Below are 20,457 nucleotides of genomic sequence, written 5' to 3'. Positions count from 1 at the left end.
CCATGCAACTTTCCACCATTCCGTTTATTATGACACGTCCCATCATTGTCATATTGCTCTTTGCATGATCATGTAGTTGACATCATATTTGTGGCAAGGACACCTTCATAATTTTCATACATGTCGCTCTTGATTCATTCCATATCCCGGTACACCGCCGGAGGAATTCATATAGAGTCATATCTTGTTCTAGCTTTGAGTTGTAACTCTTGAGTTGTAAATCCATAAAAGTGCGATGATCTATACACGACTTGAATCCATCCCTCCCTCCCCTCGCGTCGCCCTCCCGAGGGCTACTCGAGGGTTCCCTCCCCCGGCCGCCACCAGCCCCCCTTCTCAGCCTCCCCTCCTCGCCGTCGCTGGAGGCAGTCGCCAGGCTCCCCGCGCGGCCGCTGATGAGGGCGGCGGGGGGGTTCTCTGCCGCTCTGCCGCTGGGCAGGGGGCTAGGGCTCGGGGCAGCGGCTCCAGGTTGTGCGGGCGGCGCTCCCCGGTGGTGGGCGGTGTCCCTAGGCGTGGTGGGCCGCCTCTGCTCGGCTGTGAGGACGGCGGGCCGGTGGTGGATCCGAGCGGCTGGTGGTCGGTTCCTCGTGTTCGGCCTCTCCAGATCTGAAGACGCCTCCTTTGGCTCCTGCTGCGGCCTCTCCTTTGCCATGTCTTGCCGGATCCGGTGGACGACGTCATGGTGGTGGGGTGGGGAGCCCTGGATCGGGGTAACCTCTTGGCCGGCGGCAGCGACCACATCATCGACAGCGCTCCGGGCGTTGCTCCCCTTCCCGAAGGCGACGTTGAGGTCCATCTCCCTCCCCCCTCCCTCCCCTGCTCCCGGGTGAAAATCCACAACCTTGGTTGGGCGGCGACGGTGCCTCTGCACCTCCTTCTTGAAGGCGTCGTTTTGGGTTGTGGGATGGAGGGTGGCCTGCGGCAAGCCTTTGGTGTCCTAGTTGGCGGCAGATCCTTCGTCCAGCGGTGACTTCCCGCCATGGAGGATTGATGTCCTCCTCAAGCTACTTCATTTCCTCCTCTGTGTAGTCCGGTTGTCCGGTGGGTCGACGCCCTTGGCCTGGGCGAGAGGGGATAGTGGTCCCCTCTACGGCGGTCTGGTCGCGTTGTTGGAGGAGTGTCGCTGGTCTTGGTGTGGCTCGGCCCTCCTGGTGGCGTCGTTGCCCATTGCTCGTCGTGTCTTCTTGAAGTGCTCGGTTCCTATGGCTAGTGTCTGCGGCCTGCTCCTCATGTGCGAGTTGCAATTTTTGGCTTCGGGTGTGCTTAGTGGTTGCCCTGTTTTCTTGCTGGCTCCGGTGAGAGTAGCTCTGCTTTGCCTTCGGCGTGTCGATGGCGAGCTCCTTCCTTGGCGCAATCCTGTCTAGCCCCTGTTAGTCCCCAAGATGTACTCCTTTTATTCTCTGGTCGTAGATTTTAGCTTCACCGGTGCCTTGTATCTGCTGCCTTTGGGTTGCATCCCCGTTTTCCTCTTTATCTTTGGTTGTTGGTGTGCTCTTGTAATCCTGGCCGGTTGATGGCTTTGTTAATTCAAAGTCGGGTGAAGATCGAGCCCTACTCGGGCTCGGTTCGATCCTTTCATCTAAAAAAAGTGTGATGATCTTCATTATTAGAGCATTGTCCTAGTGAGGAAAGGATGATGAAGGCTATGATTCCCCCACAAGTCGGGATGAGACTTCGGACTTTACAAAAAAAAGGCCAAAGAAAAAAAAGGGGAAAATGAGAGAAGGGACAATGCTACTATCTCTTTTTCCACACTTGTGCTTCAAAGTAGCACCATGATCTTCATGATAGAGAGTCTCCTATGTTGTCACTTTCATATACTAAGTGGGAATTTTTCATTATAGAACTTGGCTTGTATATTCCAATGATGGGCTTCCTCAAAATGCCCTAGGTCTTCGCGAGCAAGCAAGTTGGATGCACACCCACTTAGTTTCTTTTGTTGAGCTTTCATATATTTATAGCTCTAGTGCATCCATTGCATGGCAATCCCTACTCACTCACATTGATATCTATTAATGGGCATCTCCATATAGCCCGCTAATACGCCTAGTTGATGTGAGTCTATCTTCTCCCTTTTTGTCCTCACAACCACCACCATATACCACCATAGTGCTATGTCCATGGCTTGCGCTCATGTATTGCGTAAGAGTTGAAAAAGCTGAAGCGCGTTAAAAAGTATGAAACAATTGCTCGGCTCGTCATCGGGGTTGTGCATGATGGGAGTATTTTGTGTAATGAAAATGAAGCATGGCCTAACTATATGATTTTGTAGGGATAAGCTTTCTTTGGCTATGCTATTTTGATAGGACATGATTATTTGTTAGTATGCTTTGAAGCATTGTTATTTTTATGTTTTATAAGCTTTTATTTTGAATCAATTGGATCTGAACATTCATGCCACAATAAAGAAAATTACATTGAGAATTATGCTAGGTAGCATTCCACATCAAAATTTTCTTTTTATCATTTACCTACTCGAGGACGAGCAGGAATTAATCTTGGGGATGCTTGATACGTCTCCAAGGTATCTATAATTTTGGTTATTCCATGCTATTATATTATCCCTTTTGGATGTTTATGGGCTTTATTTTACACATTTATATCATTTTTGGCACTAACCTACTAACCGGAGGCCCAGCCCGTATTGCTTTTTTTTTGCCTATTTCAGTATTTCGAAGAAAAGGAATATCAAACGGAGTCCAAACGGAATGAAACCTTCGGGGGCGTGATTTTTGGAACGAACGTGATCCAGAGGACTTGGAGTGCAAGTCAAGAAGTAGCCGAGGCTCCCACGAGATAGGAGGGCGCCCCCCCATAGGGCGCGCCCCCCTGTCTCGTGGGCCCCTCGGTCATCCACCGACGTACTTCTTCCTCCTATATATACCTATGTACCCCGAAAACATCCAGGGAGCAGACGAAACACAATTTCCACCACCGTAACCTTTTGTATCCGCGAGATCCCATCTTGGAGCCTTCACCGGCGTTCTGTCGGAGGGGGAATCGACCACGGAGGGCTTCTACATCAACATCCTTGCCCCTCCGATGAGTTGTTAGTAGTTTACCACAGACCTATGGGTCCATAGTTATTAGCTAGATGGCTTCTTCTCTCTTTTTGGATCTCAATACAATGTTCTCCCCCTCTCTTGTGGAGATCTATTCGATGTAAACTCTTTTTCGGAGTGTTTGTCGAGATCCGATGAATTGTGGTTTTATGATCAAGTTTATCTATGAATAATATTTGAATCTTCTCTGAATTCTTTTATGTATGATTGAGTTATCTTTGCAAGTCTCTTCGAATTATCAGTTTGGTTTGGCCTACTAGATTGATCTTTCTTGCCATGGGAGAAGTGCTTAGCTTTGGGTTCAATCTTGCGGTGTCCTTACCCAATGACAGAAAGGGTTGCAAGGCACGTATTGTATTGTTGCCATCGAGGATAATAAGATGGGGTTTATATCATATTGCTTGAGTTTATCCATCTACATCATGTCATCTTGCTTAAGGTGTTACTCTGTTCTTATGAACTTAATACTCTAGATGCAGGCAGGAGTCGGTCGATGTATGGAGTAATAGTAGTAGATGCGGGCAGGAGTCGGTCTACTTGTTATGGACGTGATGCCTATATACATGATCATGCCTAGATAATCTCATAATTATTCGCTTTTCTATCAATTGCTCGGCAGTAATTTGTTCACCCACCGTAATACTTATGCTATCTTGAGAGAAGCCACTAGTGAAACCTATGGCCCCCGGGTCTATCTCTTATCATATTTGCTTCCAATCTACTTTTATTTGCATCTTTACTTTTTGCATCTATATTATAAAATACCAAAAATATATTTATCTTATCTTACTATCTTTATTAGATCTCACTTTCGCAAGTGGCCGTGAAGGGATTGACAACCCCTTTATCATGTTGGTTGCGAGTTCTCAGTTTGTTTGTGTAGGTGCGTGGGACTTTTGAGGAGCCTCCTACTAGATTGATACCTTGGTTCTCAAAAACTAAGGGAAATACTTACGCTACTATTACTGCATCACCCTCTCCTCTTCGAAGAACACCGCAAGATTGAACCAAAAACTAAGCACCCCTCACATTGCAAGAAATACTAATCTAATTGGCCAAACCAAACCGATAATTCGAAGAGAAATACAAAGATATTTAATCATGCATAAAAGAGTTCACAAAAGACTAAAATAATATTCATAGATAATCTGATCATAAATCCATAATTCACCGGATCTCGACAAACACACCGCAAAGGAATATTACATCGGATAGAACTCTAAGAACATCGAGGAGAACATTGTATTGAAGATCAAAGAGAGAGAAGAAGCCATCTAGCTACTAGCTATGGACCCATAGGTCTGTGGTAAACTACTCAGGTTTCGTCAGAAGGGCAACAAGGTTGATGTAGATGCCCTCTATGATCAAAAAACCCCTCCAGCAAGGAACCAGAAAAGGCCCCGAGATGGGATCTCACAGGAATATAGGCTTGTGGCGGAAGATAAGTATTTTGGTGGACGCTTCTGTTGGTTTTGGAATATTTGGGAATGTGTAGTGCTAGAATCAAGGTTGGAGGACTCCCGAGGGGCTCACAAGCCCTCAAGGTACCCCCCCCCCCCGGGGCACGCCTAGGATGCATGTGGCCTCCCCGGGAAGCTTCTGGCCCCCTCTCCAAGTCCTACGCGTGTCTTCTAGTCCAAGAAAAATAATTGCGAAAGTTTTATTCCGTTTGGACTTCGTTTGGCATTCCTTTTCTGTAAAACTCGAAAACAAGGAAAAAAACAGAAACTGACACTGAGCTCTAGGTTAATAGGTTAGTCCCAAAAATAATATAAAATAGCATATTAATGCATATAAACCACATATAATATAATAGCGTGGAACAATAAAAAATATAAATACGTTGGGGACGTATCAAGCATCCCCAAGCTCAATTCCTTCTCGTCCTCGAGTAGGTAGATGATAAAATCAGAATTTTTGATATGGAATGCTATTTATCCATGTAATCTTCTTTAATGTGGCATGAATATTCAGATCCATAAGGTTCAAAACAAAAGTTTATTGTTGACATAAAAAAATACTTCAAGCATACTAAAGCAATTATGTCTTCTCAAAATAACATGGCAAAAGAAAGTTATCCCTACAAAATCATATAGTCTGGCTATGCTCCATCTTCATCACACAAAGTATTTCATCATGCACAACCCCGATGACAAGCCAACACTACTAGGGAAAACCCTAGTAGTTGCACGGGTTTAGTGTCCACTAGTAGCGCGGGTAACCGTGCTACTAATAAGATGCTACAGCTATTCCTTAGCAGTAGTGTAACAGCCTGGTTTTTGGCCCTTTTCTTTTTCTTTTGATTTATTTGATTTTTGCTCTGTTTTTATTTTTGGAGTGGTTCTGTGGCCTTGTCACCTAGGAAATCATCCTCATTCCCCTCCCAAGTGGCTCATCATTCTCAAAAACTTGCCAAGATCATGTCACTTCACTCCTTGACCAAACCCTAAATTCTTTTCTAGGGAAAATTCCTTTTTCATTAAAGGAATAACCCTATCTGCCCTAGGTTGTGAAGCAACCTATATTTCTGTCCATCCAAAAATCCCCAAATAATTCTCATAATTCCTTTGGGTCATATATAGCTCAAATATGCCCAAACATTGCCTTGGCCAGTTCAAAAATAATTCTCCAATATTCCTTTTTCTATTCTGCCCTGAATGGCACTTTGTGAAGGAAGTGTCATTTATATTTTTCCTAGTGGCTCGCAACCTTTTTGGCATGCTTATATGTCCAAATAATTGCCCCATGCACAAGTTCAAATTTATTTGCCTAGTCAATCTTCCTCAGTGAATTTTCAAAGTTTCTGTCAAACAGAAGGCTTTGTGAAGGAAGTACTAGCTAGGAGTACCCAAATGAATTGAACTTCTGCACACTCCTTAATGTGCTCATATTAACCCCCTCCACCCATTTTCAGCCCCATCCAATCATCTATGTGAGCACAAGAGCAAATCTTTGATTTTGGCAATATTTTTAGGTTGTGAAGCAAGTGTATTTTATATTGCTTCAAAATCCTGAGAAATTACCAAATCATTCTTATACCCATAAAACATATATCCACCCAATTTGGCATCATTTAATCAAGCCATTTGACCACCAAAATTATTTAAAGTTTCTGGACAGAAGTGATGTTTGTGAAGCAAGTGCCATTTTGGCTTGTCCATTTGGCATGAGATTTTTACAGCATCTTTATATGTCCATGTCATGAGGATTTGCCAAGTTGCATCCCATTCCATCACACCCTGTAGAGCATCATCACAATCTTCATTTCTGGACCATTTTGGCAGTTGCAAAGCAACTATATTAAAGCCTGGTCCAAATCTTCTCAAAATTACCAGGATGAAATTCCTTCTTTACCTCAACCTCGCACACAACTCCATTGCTCCCAAAATCCTTCCTGTTGATCACCAGTGCTCACCCAAGTTTACTGCAGTAAACTTCAGAGGTAGCTTACCGTTTAACCAGAGCAGTTTTAACCAAACTACCACCTCAGTTGCAACCTCCCCGGGAAGGACAAACCCCCAGACATCGTTTGGCATCGCTTGTGGCTATGTGCACCAGTGCGCGCGGTGACCACCTATCTGGCATATGCCATGGACGCGAGCTGAATGGTTTCTTGCTCGGCCCCCTCCTCTGCTCGGCGTCTCAGCGAGCACGGGCATGTCCATTGTGTTCCTCTTGTTGTCGCCGGTCCCCTGGACCCCTTTCCCCCTCCGGCAGCTTCCCCACCGACGCAAATCACCGTGTGCCCACGGACGTACAGTGGCGTTTTGGATCGATTCGTCGCCGTCTTCTTCTTCCCCGTGCTCCCTGGCCTCCTCTGCCCCGTGGGCTCCTCCTGCGTCGTCTACCTCCGAGCTCGCGAGCGTGGGCACGCGTCCACGGCGCCGGACACGCGTCCGCGGCGGTGCCAGTTCGGCACTCCTCCCCTTTGCCTATTTAAGGCGTCCTCCGAGCCCTCCGAGTGCTCCAAGCTCTCCCTCTCCCTCCCAGCAACCTTCCCGACCCATCCGTTCGGCTCCAGAGCCCCCCATCGACTCGGTTGGCCACCATGGCCGCCGCAGCCACGCTCCTCGATTGGCCCAAGCCGAAGCCCTCTCGCCCGTCTTTCACCTCTAGTAGATCACCTAGCCACCAAAGCCTCCCCCGTAGCTCCCCGTTCATCGCCGGAGTCGCCAGGGCCTCGTCTTCAAAAGCTGGCTGGAGCCTCGTCCGCTGCAGCCGTGGCCCGTGGCTCCCCTCGACGCCGACCTCCTCGGGCTGTCTGGATGGTCCAGGGCGGCGCGGCTCGGCCTGCTGATCATGCCGGTAGGAGGCACGGCGCGGGAGGTGGACGGAGCCGCCGGCGATCGTCGTCCGGGTGGCCGGCCTCGCCTCTGTTCTGCCCCGTCGGGGGAAAGAAGAAGAAGTCCAGGAGGAGAGAAAGAGAGGTGAGGTGGGCCCCTCGTGTCAGCAAGACTAGACCGGCCCCGCCCCCTACTGACGTGGATAAGTGGACACGGCTTTTACCGTGTACGCTTTTATCCACCGAAAGCGTATTTCCTCGATTACGCTTTCTATTTTTCTGTCCAGGCCCTGTTTGAAAATATTTTCATTACAGATGGGTCCCTGGCAGTCAAACGTTCATATCTTTTTAACCGTAGCTCCAAATCAGGTGATTCCAAAGCCCACTTCTTCATTTCAGCGAGCCCGTTCCGATGAAATCATTTTCACCATGTTTTGACATTCTGAAAATGACCATTTTGCCCCTGCCCTTATTCAGCCCCACACTATTGCTTTTTTGTTCATTTTCCACGCTTCTCATTTTTTAGAGAGAATCCACCCTTCTCATTCGCCCACCCCAAAAGGGCCTAATTGGATGGAGTTGGCCCATTAGTCTAGCCGACACTGGGCTCCTGGCTCTGAATTTGGCCCACATCGAAACCTTTTTTTTTACAGAAAGGCATAACAGAGAGTTGCATTTCATTGATCAAAGTTTCTGAATTTCCCATTTCTTCTCCCTTTTTTCAACCTTCTTTCATACAATTTCAAGCTTAAAAATTCCTCCCATATTCATGCATTTCCATACAATTTCAACATTACACCCAGTGCCATTATCATACCTACAAATGCCCAAATGTAATTACAAATGGTATTTGTGCTTGATCTTCGAGCTTCCTAATCTTTTGGTTCAACCTCCTAAGCTCAACAGCTACCTCTCTGTCATTGCATGCTTCGCCCTCCATCTCTTCTTTAGGAGCTCGCGTTGCGGCCGCTGCCGTTCGTGGCAAGATGGGTAACCATTCTTCATGCTCTTCTAGTAGTTCATTCATCAGCATCTTGGCCAGAATATCGACCCAAAGGAAGAAATATTTCACTTGCATGAACTCCAAACAGATCAACCATATTGCTCAAGGATCCTGACCATGAAAATGGTGAAATTGCCTTGATTACCCCATTCTTGCTGCACACGTAGGACGGATGATTATAGTTCTTCTGTGTGCATGAAACCCTCCGATTAATGTCCGCCCTGCACCGCAGACAGAGGAAGATCGGCATCTCCACGCACGTCGGAATCTGGATCCCGAGGTGGCGCGGGAGCTAGAAGAAGACATTGAGCTCGATTCACGACAACAGGAGCCGAAGGGGGCCTCCGCGCACGGCCCCTATAGCCGTAGCAGATGGCAGCGCCCTCCACATCAATCTTCCCACCGCCCGAAGATGAAGGGGATCTCGACGCCACCCTCTCGGTCGCCCACGCCTGGCGCCTAGCTACCAACAAGGGTTGCCGCCCACCTCTGCATGTGTCCGCCTCCAACCTCATCCCCCACTCGGCTGATTGTTGCTCACCGCTGCGAGCTCCGGGGGCACGTTCCGCCGCCGCTTTTATCGCACACGCGCGGCCAACAACGGCTCTCTACTGGGTCCCACAAGCCACGAGAGCAACGACTCTCTACTGGGCCCCACAAGCGGCGGCCAGCAATGGTCTGATCATGTAGCGTGTCTCCGCCTGCTGCCTGGTCCCACCTGTAAGGGCTGAGTCAAATACGTTGACCTGACGGAGACGGCAATGGTCACGGAATGAGTTGATGCACACAGACTAGGGATAAAACTAAACAGGATTTGCAATTGAAGACAAAACTGATTACATGAACACCACTAAAAGCAAACGGATAATTAACCCTATTTTAAACTAGCCGCAGACGTCGATCACACCTCACCGTCGATGTCCAAACGGTCAGAGGGAATTCTATAGCGTCCTCGCGATCCACGCTTGATATTTAAATATGCAACTCTGTATACGCTCCAATCCAAAGAAATTGATGGATGGAGGGCAGATTTCAACTTGTCGTACTAAAAGAAAGCAGGAGCACGTGTGACCAAAAATATTAGGACAAACCAACTTCTTGTTTCCCCACACGCAATGCGAATACGGAGAAGGTACTTTCTCCCTTGATATCCGTTTGTTTGTGCTAAGGAAGAGCGGCTCTCGCCGTCGCCCCAGCGTGTCGTGAAGAAGGAGCGTCGCTCGCCATCGCCCCGGCGTGTTGTGAAGGAAGAGCACCGCTCGACGCCGCTCATGTCCAAGGCGTGCGGGCGCATTCTGCACTACCTTCGTAGCGGCGGCTCCTTGTCGTCATCCCGAAGCGTCATGACGACATAACCGGGAGCAGCGCCGGCGAGACAGCCGCAATGCCGGACACCGATCCAAGTTCGTGGACTCGGACGTCCCGCCGTGACACATCGCGGTGGATCCGGACCTGGCGTACACCTGAGCCCTGGACGAGGAAATGGTCCCTCGCTGAGATCGCCGCCGCCGCTCTCCCCCAGCCCACGTCCTTGGTGGTCGCGGCCGCACTACGACGACAGGATGAGGCGGAGAGGATCATCCGCGAGCGTGATGCAGCCGCCGGGAAGCCATGCCATGACATCTCCACCTTCTGCCGCCCCAAGCCCGACGGTGACGACTCCGACACCGGGTCGGGCAACAATGACAGAGGAGGAGCCGCCGGCCAGCCCGGCATGAGCTACGAGGTCACCGTGAAGTATAGGATAGTTTAGGTTTTAGTTTAGGGTTTTTAGTTCACCGGACGAATCGTCCGGTTTTATGTAGAATTATCCTATTTTCAATGAAATCCGTCGTGTTTCTATCAATTTTTTGTCCGTCCAGTTTGATTAAATTTCATCCGTTTGATTTGAGTTGTTGTGAAAATGTACACCACTATGGCTGAATGGTTATCTCCCGTATTTGTGTTCGCGGATGAACGCAGGATGTATTTTACGGGTTGCCCGTCGAGATGCCCTTACGAGCCGGGCACTTTAAACAGACAAAGAGTATCAATGGGACTGACCACGCACGTCCACACGACAGAGCACGCCTCCACTGTTTCGGCCGTCCCCGTAGCGAAACAGCACACACGACGTTAACAGAGCTTTTGAGCGCCGAGAGCTCCGCGCAGCTTGTTGGCTTCGTCAAGCTCGCGCCGCGGCGCTGCTGACTACCGAGCAGCAGTCTGCTAGAGAGGTCAACACTCTGCACCATTGCTTGCTTAGCTCTTTGAAACATAACCCGGCTGAGATTTGTTGCTTTCCCTGCCGAATGCCGATTGACGATCTCCACCTTTGGGTTGGTTCCCCTTTGGATTTCTGACTCTTGCTGTTCCCAGCGAGCACTGAGATTTCCGTGTCCCCCTTCCCCTTCCCCTAGAATAATTTCGTCGGATTTGGACTCCAAGATGTTGCTCCAGTACGAGCAATTCTAGTCCGTATCTCTGTTCTTTGTCTGCGTCTCTTCTTCTGTTCTAACCTGTTTTTCGTGTTCATGGCCGGCGCAGGGCAGAACCAGGAGCTGATCCACCTCCAATCACCACCAGACGGGGATGGGTTCCCTCACAAGTAAACTCTCTCCTCGACTTCTTCATGCTGCATCATTTTCGGAGCCAACTGAAATCTGGGAGTGCCATCTGACTCCAAAATCACACTTCAGGTTCTTCCTGGGTGACCACCTTGTGTGGGAGCCCGATATGCTCCGGCCAAGACGCCGCCTCATGCGCTTTCAAGCAGATGTTCGACTCCTCCACCTGCACCAACCATCTGGCGGCGACCGGCATGGCCGCGCTGCTCGTGCTCGCGCTCGCCCTCAAGCTGCTTGTCAAAATTCCTCAGAGCAGAGCGTCTGCGCCTGCACGGCAGCTCGTCACGCTCAGTCTCAGCTCACCGCTGCACTTGGCTGCTGTGGCGTTCAGTGCCTGCCTGGGTTTGGTTTATCTCGGGCTGGGGTTGTGGATGCTGGGGAGTAACTTCAGTCAAGATGCTTCGGTTGTTTACCCCCCACACTGGTGGCTCGTCGCATTATCTCAGGGACTGAATCTGATCCTTACCAGCTTGGCTTTCAGCATCACGCCTCGGTTTCTTGGAGCGGCATTTGTTCGATTTTGGCCCGTCTTGCTGGTCCTCTACGCAGCATTCATCTCTTCTTCTTCAGTCGTTGATATTGTTGCAGAGAAGGTGCTGACTGTCAAGGGCTGTTTAGATATTTTGTCCCTACCAGGTGCACTTCTCATGCTTATTTATGGCATTCGGCACAGCCATGATGAAGAGGGTCATGGAGGAAGGGGCAATGGTTTATACAAGCCCCTCAACACGCACACAGACGGTGAGGTAGCTGATTCTGAGACTCATCAGATCACTCCCTTTGCTAAAGCTGGTTTTTTCAGCGAGATGTCATTTTGGTGGTTGAATCCTCTCATGAAGACGGGCCATGAGAATCCCCTTGAGGACAAAGACATGCTTCTTTTAGGCGCCACAGATCGAGCGCAAAACCAGTACTTGATGTTCATGGAGAAACTGAATTGCAAGAAGCAGTCGCCGTCACAGGCCACACCATCATTCTTCTGGACTATTGTTTCTTGTCACAAGCGTGCCATCGTGGTCTCGGGTTTCTTTGCTTTGCTCAAGGTTCTCACCTTGTCTACAGGCCCAATAATTCTCAAGGCATTCATCAATGTATCACTTGGGAAAGGGACCTTTAAATACGAAGGCTATGCGCTGGCTGCACTATTGTTCGTCTGCAAATGCTGTGAATCATTGTCGGAGAGACAGTGGTATTTCCGCACTCGGAGATTAGGACTGCAGGTGAGATCACTCCTGTCAGCAGCTATTTATAAGAAACAACAGAAGCTATCAAATGCAGCAAAAACGAAGCACACTTCTGGACAAATTATGAACTATGTGACCGTCGATGCCTATCGGATTGGGGAATTCCCATACTGGTTCCATCAAACATGGACAACAAGTGTTCAGCTTTGCATTGCTCTGGCAATTCTATACAATGCGGTTGGTGCTGCAATGATTTCATCGTTGGTTGTCATCATTCTCACCGTACTCTGCAATGCTCCACTGGCCAGATTCCAACACAAATTTCAGAGTAAACTTATGGAAGCACAAGATGTGAGATTGAAGGCCATGTCTGAGTCACTAGTTCATATGAAGGTCTTGAAACTTTATGCATGGGAAGGCCACTTCAAGAAGGTTATCGAGGGGTTGAGGGAAGTTGAGTACAAGTGGTTGCAAGCATTCCAGCTTTGGAGGGCATACAACAGTTTTCTGTTCTGGGCTTCTCCTGCTTTGGTTTCTGTGGCAACCTTTGTAACATGCTATCTTTTGAAAATCCCTCTTGATGCTAGCAATGTATTCACCTTTGTGGCAACTCTACGTCTCGTGCAAGACCCAGTTAGGACGATACCCGATGTTATTGCAGTTGTGATACAAGCTAAGGTTGCTTTCACTCGGATATCAAAGTTCCTTGATGCACCTGAGCTAAACGAGCAAGTTAGGAAGAAATATTATGGTGCCATTGGTTACCCTATAGCGATGAATTCGTGTATCTTCTCATGGGATGAGAATACATCAAAACCAACTCTAAAGAATATAAATCTGGCAGTCAAAGCTGGAGAAAAGGTTGCAATTTGTGGAGAGGTAGGATCAGGAAAGTCAACACTTTTGGCTGCTGTGCTCGGAGAAGTCCCCAAAACTGAAGGCGTGGTATGTTTTCTTCTTAGTAATAACTTCATCTTCTAATAAAATAGCTGCCATACTCAGAATTTGGACATTTATACATGTTTAAGATAAACATAGCCTGTTGACAACAGCGTCAAGTTCGGTTTGCAAAGTTGTGAAAATTATGGTTGACAATATTTGCCAACATGAAGTATGTTCATCAATTCATTTTTTTCCTAACATCTTAATATAAAATTATTTATCTTTGGATAAACATTTCAGATCCAAGTCTGTGGGAAAATAGCATATATTTCTCAGAATGCATGGATCCAAACAGGAACTGTGCAAGATAATATTCTCTTTGGATCGTTGATGGACAGGCAAAGATACCACAACACACTCGTGAGGTGCTCGTTGGTCAAGGACCTTGAAATGTTGCCATATGGAGATTGTACTCAAATTGGGGAGAGAGGAGTAAATCTTAGTGGTGGTCAGAAGCAGCGCGTCCAGCTTGCTCGTGCACTATACCAAAATGCAGACATCTATCTTCTTGATGACCCTTTCAGTGCTGTTGATGCCCATACAGCCACAAGTCTCTTCAATGTAAGGATCATATTTATCAGATGCAGATTATATTACTATTTGGTTCTGAACGGTTTTACAAAACTCTTTGCTACAGGAATATGTCATGAGTGCCCTATCAGACAAGACCGTTCTTTTGGTGACTCACCAAGTGGATTTTCTACCTGTATTTGACTCCATTTTGGTACCTCTCTCCACTTCGAAAAAGCCACCGTTTGAAGATATTTATCTGTAATTAGCTTTATTTATTTGCTGATTTCATCTAAATGATTTTTGGCAGTTAATGTCAGATGGAGAGATTATTCGGTCTGCACCTTATCAAGATTTATTGGCAGATTGTGAAGAATTTAAAGACCTTGTAAATGCCCATAAAGATACTATGGGTGTTTCGCATCATAAGAACAACATACCCCATCAAAGATCTAAGGAAGTATCAACAAAGGAGACAGATGGTATTCATGGAAGTAGATATACAGAGTCTGTGAAGCCATCACCGGCAGATCAACTAATCAAGAAAGAGGAAAGAGAAACAGGGGATGCAGTTTTCAAGTCTTATATGCTTTACCTGCGCCAGAAGAAAGGCTTCCTGTATTTCTTCTTGTGTATGATTTCTCACATAATTTTCGTAGCTGGGCAGATATTACAGAATTCATGGATGGCTGCTAATGTCCAAAATCCTCATGTTAGCACACTGAAGTTAATTTCTGTGTACATTATTATCGGAGCTTGCACAATGATCTTCTTGCTATCAAGATCTTTAACAGTCGTTGTTCTTGGGATCCAGTCATCAAGATCCTTATTTTCCCAGCTACTCAATTCATTGTTCCGTGCACCAATGTCCTTTTTTGATTCTACACCTCTAGGAAGGGTTCTTAGCCGGGTAAGATTTCTTAAATGAATGGTGATACAACAAGTTACAGAGATTTTCTCATAAGGGATTAACTTTTTCCCTTTCTCTTCTAATGCAGGTCTCTTCAGATTTGAGTATCGTTGACCTTGATATTCCATTTGCATTAGTGGTTAGCCTTGGTACCAGCTTAAATGCATGTAGCAATCTAGGGGTATTGGCTGTTGTTACATGGCAAGTTCTGTTTGTATCCGTGCCAATGATAGTTTTGGCAATTAGGTTGCAGGTAATTGGTATGACTTTGTTACTTTATGGCTAATCCACATTTCTTCACTTATTTGATTTCATTCACACTTCACAGTTTTGCACTCAAAGTTTTAATAAGTGAAACCTGTTGTGTTTGGTCATGCAGAGGTACTATCTAGCATCGGCCAAGGAATTAATGCGGATCAATGGTACTACAAAGTCCGCCCTAGCGAGTCACTTAGGTGAATCGATTGCAGGGGCTATAACGATAAGGGCGTTTGAGGGAGAAGATCGTTTCTTTGCTAAAAATTTGGATCTTGTTGACAAGAATGCCAGCCCATATTTCTGTAATTTTGCAGCAACTGAATGGTTGATTCAACGTATAGAAATAATGAGCGCCGTAGTTCTTTCCTCTTCTGCCTTTGTCATGGCTCTTCTTCCTCAAGAGACTTTTAACCCTGGTAAGCAATTATATGAGCACCACGTTGCTTCAAATAAGCTTTTGCTATCAGAACATACTTGATACTCCCTCCATTCTGGAATAGATAACTTTTTAGACATGACATGGGTCTCCAACAAACTAATTTGACCATTACATACTATGAAAATAATATTGAGGAAAAATCTAATGATAGTATTTTGACCTTACTAGCCCAAATACCTTTTTTATATACAATAGTAAAGTTTAAAAAGTTTTTATTGCGGAGAAACTTTCGATCTATTCATCATCTGTCATGGGAGAACAGAGAACATCAGAAGTAACAAAAATTACAACCAGGTCCGTGGATCACATAGCGACGACTACAAGCACTGGAGCGAGCCGAAGGTGCGCCGTTGTCATTGCCCTTCCTCACCGGAGCCGGGCAAACAGTGTTGTAGTAGCAGTCCGGAAGTCGTGGTGTTAAGGCTCCATAGGACCAGCGCACCAGAACAACAAACGTCGCAGATAAAGAGAAGCGAGGAAGATCAAACCTATAGACACACGACCAGAGACATGCGAAGATTGGATCCAAACAGATCCACATGCCCTCCGACGACTGGTAAACGCAACATCAAGATGGGGATCAAACATGGGAGATATTATTCCTACTAGGGGGCATCGCCGCCGCGCAGTCCCAACCGAGGCACTGAATCAAACAAGAACGAGAGGGGGATCCCTCCCACTGGCGCGGGGCCGGGATTCTCTGCACCTCCACGGCCCAAAGGCCATCGGAGGCAACACGGATCGGTGGCCACGGCGACGGGAGAAGGAGAAACCCTAGTCGCCTGGGAGTAGCTTCTTGGGGAGGAGGAAAGGAAAGATGCCTAAAGTGTGAAAAGTTTGATTGAACGCCTTCTAGAATGTTGCACTCTGAGGTAGTAATGTTTATTATTGCAAGAAAATTATATTTACCGCCCTCGGCTGGGCAGAACATTATGAACATAAAACTCTGTACATTTCTCAAGCCACCACTTGTTCTGATGATTTTATGGATAAGTTTGTATTTTTATGAAGATGCAATTCTAGTCCTAATGCTTATGGGCCGGAGTTAACTAAATAAAGTATTTGATACCATTCAGTTTGTGCCATTACAAATCGCAGCACTAATTAGTTCCTTGCTTTCATACTTGCACAGGTTTTGTGGGAATGGCATTGTCCTATGGTCTTTCGCTAAACACATCATTTGTTTTCTTTACTCAAAGCCAGTGCAACCTTGGGAATCAAATAATCTCGGTGGAACGGGTGAGCCAATACATGGACATACCAAGTGAAGCAGCAGAAGTCATTGAAGACAATCGACCATTACCAGATTGGCCCCAAAATGGCAATGTGGAGATTAGGCATTTGAAGGTAATCAAATGTAAATATTTACACATAAACCTTACAAGGTAAAATAAAATCCTACCTATTAACACTTATAACAAATATATGTGCTGGACTTTTATTTAACAGATAAGGTATAGGATAGATGCTCCCCTTGTACTACATGGAATCACTTGCAATTTTGAAGGTGGAGATAAGATTGGTATAGTTGGTCGAACAGGAAGTGGCAAGACAACGTTAATTGGTGCATTGTTTCGCCTTGTTGAACCTGATGAAGGGAAAATAATTATAGACTCTGTGGATATCAGTACGGTAGGCTTACATGATCTGCGGTCGCGTTTGGGTATCATTCCACAAGATCCAACACTTTTTCAGGGTACAATAAGATACAACTTAGACCCTCTTGGGCAATTCTCAGATGAAAAAATATGGGAGGTAAGATTCTACACAGCTAACTATGTTGTTTTTCCTCATCTTACGCAATGATAAGATAAGATTGTGATGACAAGGTATCACACTGAAAGAACCTGATGCAATGTTTAATCATGAGGTCATCCTCTTTTAGTACTATGGCAATTCAGCTTGATGATTACCTTGACATATATCTAAGGATTTCTGAAAGTTCAGCACATTAACAAAATGGGGTGAATAAATTTAATTAGAGGAATCTCAAATGAAAAGTTGCCTTTCTCATAAGAACTAGATTCCGTAGGAGGAACTAGACAACTTTTCACTTATGGAAGAAATGGGCACCCGAATTTGAGTTGAGGAGAACTCAGACATGGGTGATGACCTCCCACCAACTGAAGTGGTTACTCCATTTGTTATTGTGCTTGCAGGTTCTTTCCAAATGTCAACTTCTTGAAGCTGTCCAGGAGAAGGAACAGGGACTGGATTCACATGGTAGGAAACTTCACTTCATCTATACTTTGGTTTCTGGAGTTCATATTTTGAAACTAATAGTGTGTAAACAGAAAAGCTCTAATCATTTCAAGAATTCAAAATAGGTGTCAAAATACATGTGCCAATAAATATGTCAAATTGTTAGTAGTCGTATGCGTACTAGTTATTTTCTTTGTGCTAGCATGATGTTTGGTATTATCTCATCCATAGTACTGATCAAGATCGTGTCATAATAGTTGTGGAAAGTGGGTCAAATTGGAGCATGGGCCAAAGGCAGCTCTTCTGCCTGGGACGCGCACTTCTGAGAAGGTGTCGTATCTTGGTTCTTGATGAAGCCACAGCGTCTATAGACAATGCAACAGATGTTCTCCTTCAGAAGACCATCCGGACAGAATTCAAATATTGCACTGTTATTACAGTTGCCCACCGTATACCAACAGTTATGGACTGCGATATGGTACTTGCAATGAGCGACGGTATGTTTCTCTTGCCGGCAAACTATAAGCAATGTAATGTTTTCTTTGTGAGGATACCGATGAGCTATATATGAACACTTCCAGGGAAAGTAGTAGAGTTTGACAAACCTACAAAGCTCATGGAAACTGAAGGATCTCTCTTTCGCGAGCTGGTCAAGGAGTATTGGTCATACACTTCGAACACAAATATCTAGAAGAGATTGTGTTGAAGTTTCTTGGGCTATCTCTTGCTATAACAAATTCTATGCAGTATCATGGTGGGCCGTTGCTGCCCTTTGGAATTGATGAAGGTAAACAGAGCAGATTCCTCAAGATTTCCTTGCCCCAGTAAATGGGAGGGACTAAATCTGCAACCCTGCCAACCGTACTGAACTGTAAGGCTCATCGTATCATTAGCAAGGTCACAGTAGTTCATCAAACTTGAGCTGTGTCTGCTTACAACCATACTTCAGCGTCGTTTATGTTGAATGCATCACGATGACGTTTCATGCGATTGGTTTTCGGTTGTACTCCCTCCGTCCTATAATATAAGAACGTTTTTGAAGCTAAAACAGTTTGAAAAACGTTTTTATATTATGGTATGGAGGGAGTAGTTCTTAACCACAAAAGAACTGCGGGATTGCAGATCTGAAGTCCCATTTAGCCTTACAAATCAGTACGGTCAGCGGGATGGCAGATCTGAAGTCCCATTTTGAGACAATAATTGAAGGACAGATGGTGTTGTCTTTACTCCAGTGAAAATCATCTTGCTTTTGTTGTTAAGAGCTGCCTATTTATATTTCGATGTACGGTACAAACATTTCAGCAGGCATTCGATACAACCCAGAGTTTGCAAGCAGCACAGCTGATCCTCTGTCGAATCTAACCGAGCTTCCTTACTGAAACACTACCCCACTTCATGACCTTTCATCAGCCGATCAATTGCAGTCACTAACATGCCGATCAATTGCAGTAGTTCTTCCGCGGTTTGAGGTGGTATCTGGTACTGTACCTGCAGAGACAGGTACTGCTCCAGCAGTCTGAACAGAGATGTTTGACAGAGAACCACTGATGCTGTCCATTAACACCACGAGACCTTTCATCAGGGAGCAATTAGATTAGCGCCGCGAAACTGTTGAAAATTAACACGGCTCAAATTAAAACCTCGAGAGGGATTCATCTATTTGGTAGCCAAAGGGAAGACAACACCATCTGTCCTTCAATTATTGCCTAAAAATGGGACTTCAGATCTGCAATCCTGCTGACCGTACTGATTTGTAAGGCTATATGGGACTTCAGATCTGCAATCCCCAGTTCTTTTGTTGTTAAGAACTGCCTATTTATATCGCGATGTAACGTACGATTTACCTGTACACTGCATTTTCTTTTACTTTCTTTTAGCTTTCTCTAAACCTTGGAACGCTACATGCTGTGTTTTCATTAATCCAATGGAACCGGGGAGCGCCTTCCTGATAATCTCAAAAAAGAAAAAGAAAAACATGGTCGAGATAAGAACTGGGGGTGATTGTATAGATGGGAACCAATCGTTCCCAGTGTGCTGCTGTTTAATTTATTTGGTATGTCAAAACAACTACAAATAACTTGAAATTCTTTATTATGGGGCCTCTCTGGACCAAGACAAGGCCCCACAAATATAATCAATATTTGGACCAGGATTTATATTTTTTTGGATTTAAAGTCAGATTGATACTATTTTGGGGGTTGAACTATAGCTAGGTGGAAGGCTAGGGATAATATCATGAAATAATTTGGGTAGCTTTCAAATATTAAATGAAGGCTATGGGGAAAGTTTCAAGTGAAGGCTAGGTGTAGTTCACCAAAAGGGAAGTGGTCAAGTTATTCCCTATTAAATTAAATGGTAAAATAAATTAGGGTTTGGTTTGATTTAATGAAATGAAATGAGTGTCACTCCACAATTAATTGAATAGTTAGTGTAGCTTCCTAATAATATTGGAAGGCTAAATATAGGTTTTGAAGAGAGTTCACCATGTGACATCTCTCAGTTTTAATTAGTTTACAAATCTATTCATTTTATTGAATTGCATTTAACTAACATTGAGTGTTTAATTCAACCTCATTTCAAGTTTAAAGCACGATGACATGATGATTTGATACCATGATGATGTAAAAAATGATATCATGATGTTGCAAAAAGTACTAACAAATCGTATCTAAATTTGTCATTACTCTAGGTTGTTACATTATTACTCGTAGCACCAGAAAGAACATGACATAGAATAACATGCAATGCCCCCGAGATATAAAAATTTGTTGGCTGATATTTGAATGGAAAATGTATCAGATGTGTAATACCTTGGTAGGGTCTAGGGACCATGAGCGTGAATCGAGTTGCAGGTTGATTTGCATTATCACCGTCCCTAGGTATTGAAGACCCATGTAATGTACCATTATCACCCCCCCCCCCAAGTATTGAAGATCCATGTAATGTATCATTCTCACCCCCTGAGGTATTCAAGATTCACGTGGACTAGCTAGCAGTAACGGTAGAAGTGAACATTAACCAATCGAGATGATCATGGCCAAAGGTCTTACAACCAAAGC

At 45.4% G+C, this 20,457-nt stretch overlaps 1 protein-coding gene across 4 annotated transcripts; it reads left to right on the top strand.

Annotated features, from left to right (window-relative positions):
• Positions 1 to 10,410: 10,410 nt before the first annotated feature.
• On the top strand, positions 10,411 to 18,383 carry LOC119336647 (ABC transporter C family member 10-like). Of its 4 annotated transcripts, none has more exons than XM_037608708.1 (13): positions 10,411 to 10,563; positions 10,879 to 10,934; positions 11,026 to 13,082; positions 13,320 to 13,640; positions 13,717 to 13,803; positions 13,900 to 14,499; positions 14,588 to 14,752; positions 14,879 to 15,173; positions 16,329 to 16,543; positions 16,646 to 16,951; positions 17,356 to 17,419; positions 17,656 to 17,895; positions 17,980 to 18,383. In XM_037608708.1, the coding sequence occupies exons 2-13, from the start codon at positions 10,919 to 10,921 to the stop codon at positions 18,087 to 18,089; spliced, it is 4,476 nt and encodes a 1,491-aa protein (XP_037464605.1). In that variant the 5' UTR covers positions 10,411 to 10,563; positions 10,879 to 10,918; the 3' UTR covers positions 18,090 to 18,383. The 4 variants fall into 4 exon arrangements, with proteins under 4 accessions (XP_037464605.1, XP_037464601.1, XP_037464603.1 ...); XM_037608704.1 differs by having other exon boundaries at positions 10,874 to 10,934; XM_037608706.1 differs by having other exon boundaries at positions 10,411 to 10,665; positions 10,874 to 10,934.
• Positions 18,384 to 20,457: the final 2,074 nt, after the last annotated feature.

Source organism: Triticum dicoccoides, chromosome 7B (assembly GCF_002162155.2).
Source record: "Triticum dicoccoides isolate Atlit2015 ecotype Zavitan chromosome 7B, WEW_v2.0, whole genome shotgun sequence".
NCBI lineage: Eukaryota > Viridiplantae > Streptophyta > Magnoliopsida > Poales > Poaceae > Triticum > Triticum dicoccoides.
Note: the sequence above shows the minus strand (reverse complement) of the source record. Positions and strands in the feature narration are given on the sequence as shown.